This window comes from Suncus etruscus, chromosome 18 (genome assembly GCF_024139225.1).
Source record: "Suncus etruscus isolate mSunEtr1 chromosome 18, mSunEtr1.pri.cur, whole genome shotgun sequence".
NCBI lineage: Eukaryota > Metazoa > Chordata > Mammalia > Eulipotyphla > Soricidae > Suncus > Suncus etruscus.
Window position 1 is genome coordinate 54,004,667 of NC_064865.1, and position 13,213 is coordinate 54,017,879.

Here is a 13,213-nt window from a genome sequence, read left to right on the forward strand (position 1 = left end):
CTATGGTGGAGGGAGGTCAACACTGGTGGTGGGAATGGCCCTAATTCACTGTCACTATATGTCTGAAATATAACTATGAAGGATTTGTAAATTCACAATAGTCTCAATAAAAATAATTCAATAAAATTGTTATTTTAAAGGTGACTCAAGTGCATGGGTTGTTAAAATCTATTTTTAAAGAAAGCTAAACTTACAATTATCCTCCTTCAAGAAGTGAACATTCTGATTGTTTAGGAAGAGGGCAATGAGATCATCTGACTACTCTGTGCTGACATGGGGCATTTTCGATTTTCCAAAGTGTCACTTTTTGGTTGTTTTGTGTTTGTTTTTGTGCCACACCCGGTGGCACTCAGGATCATTCCTGGCTCTTTGCTTCGAAATTACTCCTGGCAGGCTCCAGGGACCATGTGGGATGCTGGGGATTGAACCTGAATAAGGCATGTGCAAAGCAAACACCCTACTTGCCGTGTTATTGTTTTGGCCCCCAGACTGTCACTTTTTGGTATCTACCTAAAAGAGGATAAAAAAAATGACAAGTATGCATTCTTATTAGATCAAAAAGATAAATAACTACTTTCAGATTCCTGTACAAAAGTATTTTGTAGTTTAACTGCTTGAAAACAGATAAATTAAATGTTGCTGAACTGCTTGAAAACAAACCCAAAAAAAGGAATAAATGAGCTTTTTCCATACCTTTCCATGTTCTTTTAGATACCCATAGAAAAATTATGTAATCTAAGCTAACTATTTAAGGCACTATAAACCGTCTAATAAAGCTGAATAGAAGCTCATTATCCTTGCCTTTATCACAAGAATAAATATATTATTATAAGTTCATAAACTAATGGTTTAGAATGCTGCATATTCTTTCAGAGATATTCCCAAATTGTTTTTCCATGCAATCGTCCTCTATCTCTACTTGGAGCTATGGCAAAATAAATCATATAAAACAGGTTTCCACTCTCATTGCTTAGTAAAATGATATAAAATATATCAGTGTCAGAAACAGAGTCAATGCCAGTTCGAGTGGCGCATAAAATATGAAAAGTGAATGAGAATGAAAACTTACCCATAAGGCCTTCTCATTGTTGACTTGTCAAAAAGTAATTCCGTATAAGGTAATTTCTTAAACTTATCTCTGCCAACAGCCACATAAAACTGTCCATTCTCCAACTCCGACCCGCTCTCCACCAGCTTTCCATCTAAAGTATAAAGTCTGTGAAAATATGAACGTTAACTAGAATTTTAACAAGCCATGAAAGAGCCACTCAAAACTATAAAGGTAATTTAAAAAAAAAATACACATTCCATTCTTCAGCTGACTCCGGTATTAACTTTAAATTATTGAAAGAATTATAAATCTATTATCATGTTGCTCTATCTAGCTATATGTTTCATTTCATAATCAAAGACAAGATAAAATCCAAATATGAAAAATTGTTAGTATATTAGTAGCTCTTGTATTTATTGTTTGGAGGCCACATCCAGGAGTACTCAGGCTACTCTGGGTTCTGTGCTCAGGATTGGGGAATAGTGTGCCTCATGTGGTGTTCCAGCCTGTCCAAGTTTCGAATGTGGGTGTGAGCTTTAGCATACAAAGCATATGCTGGAGCTTCTGAACTATCTCCCTGGCCCTACAATTTAGTAGGAAAGAATTAGTTTGCACAGAACTTGATGCTTCAGGGGTCATAGAAATATTATAGCAGACAGGACACTTTTTTCGCATGTGGCAGACCCAATTCAATACCCAGCATGCTTTATGGTCCCCCAAATTCACCAGGAATAATTCCGGAGTGCAGAGTCAGGAATAACCCCTGAGTTTCACTGGGTGTAACCCCCAAATAAAACAATACAGGAAAAGGAACTTAATGCTAAGTTCCACTTCTTTTCTAGATCAATTTTGCTATCTATTATTTTTCTTCTAAAGTTTTTTTAATAAGCGTGTTATTTAAGCACAATGGTTACAAAATATTTCATGATTGAGTTTCTGTCATACAAAGTACATCTCCCTTCACACGGTGCATGTTTCCCACCACCAGTATCTCCTAATCCCTCCCCCCTTCTTCCACCCACTCCCCACCTGTCTCGTAGCAGACATTTTACCCTCTCTCCCTCCATCTCCCTCTCTGTCTCTCTCTCCCTTTTTCCTTTTTGACATTATTGTTAGTGAAAGGGTATGTAGCATGCATATCACTTTATTCCCTTTTAACACCCCATTTTTGTCCAGAGTGATCAGTTCCAACTACCATCGTCATAGATACAAGGGCCAGGAGGATCAGTCTATGGTACCTATATATATTTTTAATAAATTATTTAATTTAAAACCCATGTATTACAGATAGTTGTTCAATACATTTGTTTATAGGTAAGAGATAATAAAAATTATTAAAAAGAAAAAAGAGGTCTCGGGTTCATTGGTGGAGAAAAAAGGACATAACTAAATATTCAAGCCAAAGTCAACAATAATAGAATCAAGAGGTCCAAACTACAACCATCTAAATTTAAAATGGGCCTGTTACACTGGCAGGGCAGTGGGCAAAGGGTGGTGTTATAGGATGTATTCAGGGAACATTGGCTGAGGAAGGTCGACATTAGTGGTGGGATTGGCCCTGATGTCTGAAATCCAACTATGAAAGATTTTGTAAATCCCAATGGTTTTAATAAAATAAAATTTAAAAACAGAAAAAAATGATAAGAAAAATAGAAGTACAGCAACAAAAAAAATTGTGAAAGTTATTGAATCTCGTCATGAGGTCATGAAATCCTCGCCACATTTTTCAAATGCCTTTTCTTAGTGTGTGGGTCAGGTTGACAAGCCTCATTACTGTAACCCGTGAAAGAGCAGCTCTCAGCCAAAATATTACATGCAAACCCACAGAATTGGGTGAGGAGAGAAGAGTGAAGTGGGCAGGGCAGAAGGGGAAAGGGAGCATTGCTGGCATTTAATGATGCAGAACTGCATAGCATTCATGCTTTTCTCTCTTTTTTTTTTTTGTCTTCCCTCATCTTCCTGGAATCCAGGGGTGTCACAAGAACCCCCCCCTTACTGTACTTCTGCCACTGCCACAGACTATAGTAAATGGCTAACTGATTAAAAAGAGCAGTGACTGTTTTACCATACTTTTAAGGGGCCGCAGAATAATTTTTTGTATTAAGATGAGGTGTGGCGGAGGGAACAGACTAGTAGAAAACCACATTAGCAAAAGTATGCATTTTTGAAGTTTCTAAGGAAGAACTGACCACTGGAAAGATTTCGAGATAATCTTTTTGTGTTTCTTAATTCTCTGAGTTCTCAGGAAAAATGTGAAGAGCTGGACATTCTTTTTTTTTTTTTTTTTTGGTTTTTTTGGGGGGCCACACCCGGTAACGCTCAGGGGTTACTCCTGACTATGCGCTCAGAAGTTGCTCCTGGCTTGGGGGACCATATGGGACGCGGGGGGATCGAACCATGGTTCGTCCAAGGCTAGCGCAGGCAAGGCAGGCACCTTACCTCTAGCGCCACTGCCCAGCCCCAGAGCTTGACATTCTTGTAAGCTTTAGTAGGAATTCACCTTGGTACCACCATTATGAAAAACAATATAAATATTCTTCCAAAAACTGAAAATCAGGCATTCCATACAGATCATTGAACTTCCATGCAACTACCTGAAAAATCACAAATGCAAAAAAAAATATGAGCATCCAGTTAGTCACGCGATTTCATTCACGAAAGCCAAGAGTTGAAAACAACCTAAGAGTCCATTGTCAGCTGCTTGGATAAAAAGAATAAATTAGATGCCCACTAGAATAAAACACTGGCATACAACTCAACATTCAAATACTTGGAATCCTGCCTTTTACAACATGTGAAAAGTCACCTGGAGAAACACAAACAGCATATGATTTCAACCATGTCTACATCAAGAAACTAGACAAATGAATGAACTCAAAGATCAATGTTGAAACAACAAATTATCAGCTGTCTTATCTTACAAAACTAAGATTAGTGACATTTGCAAAGGGGAAAAAAACTGGTTTGTGTATTCTATTTTGGGGGAGTTGGTGCGGTCAGTCACCCTGGCAATGCTCAGGGCACCATATAAGATGCCATGGATTGAACCCAGGTCAGTCGCATGCAAGGCAAATATCCTACCCACCACATTTTCTGTGTATTTTCTGACTAGATAAAATATCCATATTATATGGAGTCAAATATACCATGATATCTAAAAATAAAGTGCTGAAATGTGACTTTGTTAGAACAAAGATGCTAAACCCACATTATTTATGATATTGTACTTCCATTCCATGCAGACAAATCAAATTTCCAAGACAATGTGTATTTCTGACAAATTTTCATGGGGAAGATAAGTGGTTTCCTGTGTAATGTTGAATATAAGCTCTGCCCACGATATGGTAGATGCTGTCACCTCTCAGCATCCCCAACTGGGCCTCCCACAAAGTTATTCTGGACACTGTGAAATGCACCCCCCAAGGGTCAAATAACCTTGATTGAAAGCCACCAGCCACAATCTTCTTTTACCACCCTTCAAGACACGAAGATCTGTATCAACGGGGCAGTTGGATGGTGAGGAACTCAAAGGCATCCTAGTTATGGAACTAGCAATGACTCTAATTTGGTTTCCTCTAGAGTTGGAAAAGGGCTCATGATATTTGAATACAATCTAGTCCATGATGTTTGCTTTGTAAAGATGCACTTATGTGCCTGGAACCAGAGATAGAAAACATCAGGGAGATGCACTTGCATTGCACACAGCAGACCCATTCCTGGCACCCATATGGTGCATGAATGAAAAATTGACCAACAGTAACAGACCCTGAGAACTGACCCACAAAACTGAGTCTGCCAAGGACATGAGGTGAAAGGACAGTGGGAAGCTTGAAGCATTGGGACACACACTCTGTTGTGTTGCTGGAATTATTCAAGTTGGTGCTGAAATTAATTTTTGAACACTGGTACTGAAATGTTACATGCCTAAAACTCTTATTCACAGCATTATAAATCAGAGTGCTTAAATAAAATAATAATTTTAAAATGATAATAATTGTGTTTCTCCAAGATTTAGATAATTAGGGGACATATAACTATATAGACACCTCTATGTTGGTACTTGTATGTTTTTTATTTATATGTATGAATTTGTTAACATCAATATATGTAAGGAGAGTTTCATATGGTCATGCAGTTGACATATTTTTTTCTGTGCCTTAAATTAGTTATTGAGGGGCTGGCGAGGTGGCGCTAGAGGTAAGGTGTCTGCCTTGCAAGCGCTAGCCAAGGAAGGACCACGGTTCAATTCACCCCCCACCCCGGTGTCCCATATGGTCCCCCCAAGCCAGGGGCAATTTCTGAGCACTTAGCCAGGTAACCCCTGAGCATCAAACGGGTGTGGCCCAAAAACCAAAAAAAAGAAAATTAGTTATGGGATGGGTCACATTGATATATATATATGTAAAAGGTAAAATGTTTACTAAATTAATATGTAAGTTTTGAGGACAACTTCCATTTCTGTCACCAAATAAAAGGCAGAAAGATTAAAGATTTCAATGAATTTTAAAATCACAAGATGGAAACATGGAACTGTAACCTGAGAGTAAGGAAAAAAACAGCAAGTCCTGGAAAATAGTGATGAGGCAGAAAGGGAGTCAATTTGATTGCATCACATTCAAGGTATTTGTATGCCAAAAGCAACAAAATAGTAGCAAAACAATAAACTGGAAAAACATTTAAGACCTACTTACAAGGGTGGACTTCCCTGATATTTAGGGGGTGGGCAGGAGGAAGATTACCACAAAGAGTGGAGCAGTGCAGTTAGGATAGAGAAGAGAGCACTATGACAATGAGAGTTGGAAATGACCAGTTTGGACAAAAACTTGGTGCCAAAAGGCAATAAAATGACATGCATGGTACCCATTCAGTAACAATAGTGCAAACCACTATTAAAAAATAAAAGGGCCCGGAGATATAGCACAGCGGTGTTTGCCTTGCAAGCAGCCGATCCAGGACCAAAGGTGGTTGGTTCGAATCCCGGTGTCCCATATGGTCCCCCGTGCCTGCCAGGAGCTACTTCTGAGCAGACAGCCAGGAGTAACCCCTGAGCACCGCCGGGTGTGGCCCAAAAACCAAAAAAAAATAAATAAAAAATAAAAGAGAAGAGAGAGAGAGTAAAATGCCTGCCCCAGAGACAGACAGATAGGGAGGAAGGTGGGAAGGAAACTGGAGACATTGATGTTGGAAAATGTGCGGTGATGAAGGGTCATGTACATTTTTTAAAAATTATTTAAAATAAGGGACCGGTGCAGTGGCGCTAGAGGAAAGGTGCCTGCCTTGCCAGCGCTAGCCTAGGACGGACCGAGGTTCGATCCCCCGGCGTCCCATATGGTCCCCCAAGCCAGGAGCGACTTCTGAGCGCATAGCCAGGAGTAACCCCTGAGCGTCACCGAGTGTGGCCCAAAAACCAAAAAAAAAAAAAAAAAAGTATTTAAAATAAAATGAGAGGGGCCAGAGCAATAGCACAGAGGATAGAATGTTTACCCTATACATGGCTGACCCAATAGCCAATAATAGTAATAAATTAAATAATAATAATAAATTAAAATGAGAGAACAAAAACACTATTTGTCTTATAAATTGCAGAGTAAAAATCCCTTGAAATAAGTCCTTGCACACAAGAAATGATCAAGATGGTGCATAAAATATATCAAATTAAGAAGCAAATATTATTTTCACCCTAATGTGAGTACAAAAACAAAATGTTTATTTTTATTTTGTTGTTGTTGTTGTTGTTATTTTGGGTCCACAGCCAGTGACGCTCAGGAGTTACTCCTGGCTCTGCATTCAGAAAACACTCCTGGCTTGGGGGACCATATGGTACGCCAGGGGTCCGTCCTGCAGTGGTCCATCCTGGGTCAGTTGCGCACAAGGCAAACACCCGAAAGCTGTGCCTCAGCTCCAGCCCCAAAAAACAAAATGTGTATTAACTTCACAGTACAGATGGGAGTGGAAAAAGCAAACTGTCTCAGTTACTTTGGGTGACAGTACAAAGTAGCATGAATTTTTGGAAGACATTAGAAGGTATCTACCTAAACTTAGAATGCATTTACTACTTGACACAGAAATTAGCTTCCTCAACTTCAGTCTTCTGCCATACTTTGCCCACATACAAACCATACAAATATGTGCATATACAAATAACACCAAAATATTGGAAATGACCTAACTTTCCATCAAGAGACTGTTAAAATAAGCTAGGATAGTTCCAGACACGAAGAATATTTTGTATTGAGTAAAGAGGAGTAAGGTATGTATGTAGGAATCCAGCCATAAGTGTTTTCCTATATCTTTAAGGATAATAACATTACTATAAAATGCCTCAGGGTCCCCTTCCAACTGACAGAATCTTGCTATTATTACTATTGCTATATATTACCCCAATCCCCATTGCCCTCCAGTGGCAGTTACAGGGGATCATTTTATAGATCATATAATTATCCTTTGGCAGGCCGGGAACACTAAGGATGGTGGTATGGGATACACTCTGGGATCATTGTATGTCTGAAACTCAATTATGAAGGACTTTGTAAATCACAATGGTTTTAATAAAATAAAATATAAACAAAAGAAAACAAAACAAAAAAAAAATAAAGGAACACACTTTTGGCTGGATTCCTACAATATAGAAGAACTATTTTTCCTGTTAAGTAGAGTCAACATTCATTATTACAAGAAAAAATTAAAAGTATAATCATATATTTGTTTCCAAGTGTATTTCCTCTTGTGTTTTTTAGAAAGAAAAGATATACATGCCTTCATATTCATAAACTCATAAACTATTTCTAGAATGGTACTAAAAAGGACTAAGAGAATTAGGGTGCCTAAGACATGAGAAAAAGTTTTTCTTTATATTTGTTAGTTTGAATTTTTTCCATATTGATTACAACACTCAGACTTTAAAAAATAGCAATGGGGGGTGGGGGGCCTGAGAGATAGCCTGGAGGTAAGGCATCTGCCTTCCAGGCAGAAGGACAATAGTTCAAATCCCGGCATCCCATATGGTCCCCGTGCCTGCCAGGGGTGATTTCTGAGCACAGAGCCAGGAGTAACCCCTGAGTGCTGCCAGGTGTGACCCAAATAAAACATATATATATATATATATATATATATATATATATATATATATATATATATATATATCAATGAGTATAAATTAATAGTTGTAAATAAGCTAACCTGCATCCACATTTAACTGAAAGGCACATGACTAACCATTTGATCACCTATCTGATCTATGAAAGAGTAATAAAGAGCAAGGAATAAATAATAGATAATAAAGAGCAAAAAATAGAAAAACATGGTTAGGAGCTTGAATGAAAGGCTGCCAGTGGAAAGTAGACTGAGATGAAGAAAACTCTTGGCTGGACATCAAATACTGGATATATATAGTCCATATAATCCACCCACTACAAAGGAAATCAGTCTCCACCCAGAAATCCCCTCACAGTCATTATTAAAACCATGGCTTCCATCTTTACTTACATTTCAGTAGTTGATTAAACTGTAGTTGTCTGTAACTCTTCAAGTTTTGACAACACCTTGTAGTCATCCTTTCTGCCCTGCCTTCTCTCTAACCTTCTATCCACACCCTGATATTGGATGTTTTTACCCAACATGGGTCACTCCCTCCATCAAATAACCAGAAATATCTCATGAGAAATAAAAGCTCGAGTGAGTGAAGAGATAAGAAGTAGCCCACTTCCTCCAAACATACACTTCTCAACTACCATGGTGTGGATCTGGCCTATTGGCTCTCATCCCAAAGAATAATGCTATTCCAATGCTACTACATGCCAAGAACTGGTCTAATATTTAAATGTGGATTATCTTATTTCTTTAAAAATAAACTAATAGGGACTGGTGTGGTGCGCTAGAGGTAAGGTGTCTGCCTTGTCAGCGCTAGCCTAGGACGAACTGCAGTTGGATCCCCCGGTGTCCCATATGGTCCCCCAAGCCAGGAGTAACCCCTGAGCGTCACCGGGTGTGGCCCAAAAACCAATAAATAAATAAATAAATAAATAAACTAATAAACCAGTAAGAAAGTTTCATTCTCTATCCATTCATTGGGTAAAGAAACTAGAATCTCACCAGTGAATCCAATATTAAATCTGGGGTCCAGAAACTTCAGAGCTCTGTGAATCCTGCCAAAGCTCAGAATCATCTAACTGCAAGATTCCAGACACATACCTGTGCACTGCTCCACTCCTCAGTGTTATTTTTTCAGTGACCATCTGTAAGACATGATCCCATTGATTCAAGGCTTTTCGAGGAATGAGGAGGCGAGAAGCTGGGCTTATGAGGTCACCATTTGCAATTAAGCTGGAGAAAGAGAAGAAAAGCCGATGAGTCCCCGCATCATTTGAAAGAGTCAAGCTTTGAAGCTATGCAATACATAGCTAGCCAAAAGAAGACCACACCAGAGCCAACCTGAAAGACTACGAGCTTCAACTTACAAGATGGTACAGGGTTCTTGTGGCGTTTTTCTGAAGCGAGCTGACACACTGATCTTGCTGTGTGTTACTGGTTTTACCTTCAAAAGCAAAGAAAGACAAATCACTGAATTTTGGCTAGTTGGGTGGATTTGGGTGGGTTTCGAAGGAAAAGCAACAAATTTCCAAGAATTTGACCAAGAAACACTGTGTCTTTGTTTATACCTGTGTTTTGTTCAACTTATATATTAAAACAACGGTACAATATAAAGTTCTGTCATCTGTCCTCACTCCATTTCAATTCACCTGCTCTCTGGATCCAAGTAAGTGTCCCCAATGGACACGTTCCCTTTTGCTTCCAATTCTCTTGACAAATATCTCATTTGCCATCAACTTTTCCTCTACACCCTAAAATCCCACTCCAGACAAACCCATTGTCAGATCCTTCTCTTCCCAACTTTAGAAGAAATGCATGCGACCTTCCAACCTCTCTTCCCTCTAGCATTTACCTGATCTACACCTTCACCACTGTTCCCCTTAGCTGTCTGTCTCAGAATACACATATCCCTTTATAAATTCATCCCATGTCTTAATTTTCTCTCTTGCTTCCTCTATTGGCTCTATTCATCACCAGCACCCTCCACCTTACTCATCTGCTTCCTCCTATCTTATCCTTTCTTCAGTCTTCTGCTCTCTGGCTTTCAAATGATCTTCGAAGCATAAAGTCCAACTAGTTTCTAGTTGGCCCACTAGAAACCCCAAGATCAACCTCTATGTACCTGGTTCCCTCTCCCATCAGTCTTTGACCCAGAATTTGAGTGACGCACTAGTTGAGTTATATTAACCCACAACCCTACCTTCTCAAATTGGGGTAAACAATTATTTCCACATCTAAAATTATCTTCCTCTCCGCTTACAATGTCCCTCCCCGACATGCTAAATTTCTGTTTGCTGTGCCCACTTGGTTATCATCAGTTCTCTCTCCATTTTTCCTTAGTTTTCTGTCTCAAAACTGTTTCTGTTTCTGTAGTATTGATGAGAGTAATTTTATCTTCAGGATATTTCCCCAATTTTTCTTTTAGAAAAGCTACTTAAAGCAAATGAAACTGATTAATAAAAATACAACGTTTATACCACTATATCTAATGGCAAGCACTGTAGTGTGTAATTTATGTGCATTACACATCATTTAATCATCAAAGTCATACCCTGAAGTGAGTTTTATTACCCTAACTCATTATTTAACAACTCAAGAAGCTGCAGGCTTAATTAATTAATTTGCCTAAAATCACACATTATAAAAGGATGACTTGTTAGTAAGCCTATTCATGTCTATGAACCTCCAATTACTTGTGATGTACTTTGCTAACTGTAGAAAGATCAAATAGTAGCTCTAAATTATTTATGGTGCTCTTGTTTCTATAAAATTATGCCTAGTTTTGAGAGGAACAAGATATGTTAACTCTGTGATTCTTCAATACCTAAAAACACTTTAATAAGATCTATTAGTTGCATAATAAATACTTATTGAAATTTAACTAACATAGACTCTAAGAAACATAGATCAATGAAATATCATAAATGACATATATGCATCAATCATTTCAAAGGAGTCATAATTATATAACGGGGAAAGGAGAATCTTTGGGAAATACTGTAGGAAACTACATGCAGAAAAGCATAAAACTGGAACCCAGCCACAAAAAAATCAATTCTAGATATATTAAACACTTAACTATAAGACCTAAAGCCATAAGATATAGAAAGATGGTTCCTTGACACTAATATTAGCAATGATTTTTTTGAAGGATGGAAAGATTTGAAAATAAAAAGAAAGGCAACAAAAGCAAAACTAAATACATGTAGCAGGACTTTGCACACAACTAATCCCTGGCATCCCACATGGTCCTCTGAACCCCACAAAGAGTACAAAGTCAGAAGTAACCCCTGCATACCTCTGGGTGTGGCCCCAAAACAAACAAAAAAAGACTATAAAACACCTTCCCAACAAAAGAAACCATCAGCAAAATGAAAAGGCAACCTACCAAACAAAAAATATTTGTAAATTTTATGTAGCTAGTCTTTGAATGCCCTCAGTCCATTTGATAGCATTTGTTCTATTGTAATGTTGATACAAGAAATCAACTACTAAAAAAAAGAATAAAAAGAAATCAACTCCTAGCCAGGAGTTGTCTCTGTGGACCCTGCACATTCTCACCACAACTGTGTGTTTTCTCCAGGAAAGTGAATTTTCTCCAACATCCCACAGGTGTGTGTCTGTCAGGTTCATGGACATGTCCAAAGTATTCTAGAGTGGGAGCGCATTCAGGTGGAGGAAGCCCTCTAATAGAAGATCATCTCACCTAGAGTCATTTCCTGCCTTGTGTTCTGAACTACCAGGATAGCCTCCATTTTATCAGTTCTCATAGATTGCTCCCTGTTAGTACTAGGAGGAAGGGATGCTTCGTACTATCTATCAACTGCATATGTTCTTGTCTGTGAGACTTGTCAAAATAGGTTACAGGATCCTTAACTAAAATACAGGTTGGAAAATGAATGGTCGCAACAATTAATTAATTAAGATAAGGATGTAATATCAGAAGGACTTTGGGTCTTTAGGAGCTTCATGATATAGACTTTTAGGGAAAATAAGACAATAAATTATTATTGTCCACCAAATGAATATTTATCCGGATTTTGTTTTGTTTTGGTTTGGTTTTTGGGTCACACACAGCAGAGCTCAGGAGTTCCTCCTGGCTCTATGCTCAGAAATCACTCCTGGCAAGCTCGGGGAACCATTTCGGATGCCTGGATTCGAACCACTGTCCTTCTGCATGCAAGGCAAATGCTTTATCTCCATGCTATTTCTCTGGCCCCTTTATCAGGAGTTTTAAAAGAAATTTGGAGGCCAGAGTGATAGCATAGCAGGTTTTTGCAGTGTTTGCCTTGCATGTGGTCAGTCTGGGTTCAATCCCTAGCACCCCAGAGAGTCCCCCAAGCACCACCAGGAATGACCTCTGAGCCAGGGGTAACTGAGCACCACTGGATATGACAGCAAAAACCAAAAAAACATAAAGTTTGGTGCTTTTTTAATTGTTTTGTTATTTTCTTCATAATCTATATATTTGTGACTTGCCCTTTGAAAAAATATTTTTGAGACCTAAGAATAATGTTAATTATTATACACCTAGCTATGGAAAGATAAAGTGTGAGACATACCCCTTCAGATGTCTCTGTGAGAACAGGGAATGGTTCTCATTGGCAAACAGTTGACCAGTAGTATTATAATAGCCTGTGGCTATAGAACCCAATCGAATGGAAAAAAATATTCATGAATAATTCACATGGTCACTTAGGGCCCAATAGAACTAAAATTCTTAGTTGGCTCTGTCAAGTGGGAAGGAAACTACCAGTAATTCATTATAGAATATGCCTAAAGCTAGAATGTGTCTTTATTCTTCATGGAATCAATAATGTCTTAAACATGCCAGTTTATTTGAAGAGTAAGCATATGACTTACTAGTGAATCAAAAGTAATAATTATTCCTAGGCTATAAGCTATAGATTGGCAGGTGGATAGATAGATAGATAGATAGATAGATAGATAGATAGATAGATAGATAGATAGATAGATAGATAGATAGATAAATTGATAGATAAATTGATTGACAGACAGAGGATAGACAATTGACTAAACATTTAGATAAGATTTTTCTTGGATATATTTCCA

The 13,213-nt window shown here is 38.3% G+C and overlaps 1 protein-coding gene across 1 annotated transcript in view; it reads right to left on the bottom strand.

Annotated features, from left to right (window-relative positions):
- DCDC2 (doublecortin domain containing 2) overlaps positions 1-13,213 on the bottom strand; it is a 169,665-nt gene that overhangs the window by 112,531 nt on the left and 43,921 nt on the right. Inside the window, exons 4-6 of the mRNA XM_049764977.1 lie at positions 9,508-9,584; positions 9,242-9,373; positions 1,070-1,216 (exon numbers count right to left, since the gene is read on the bottom strand). Of these exons, the coding sequence (XP_049620934.1) occupies positions 1,070-1,216; positions 9,242-9,373; positions 9,508-9,584 (356 nt within the window). The remainder of the gene's footprint in view (positions 1-1,069; positions 1,217-9,241; positions 9,374-9,507; positions 9,585-13,213) is intronic.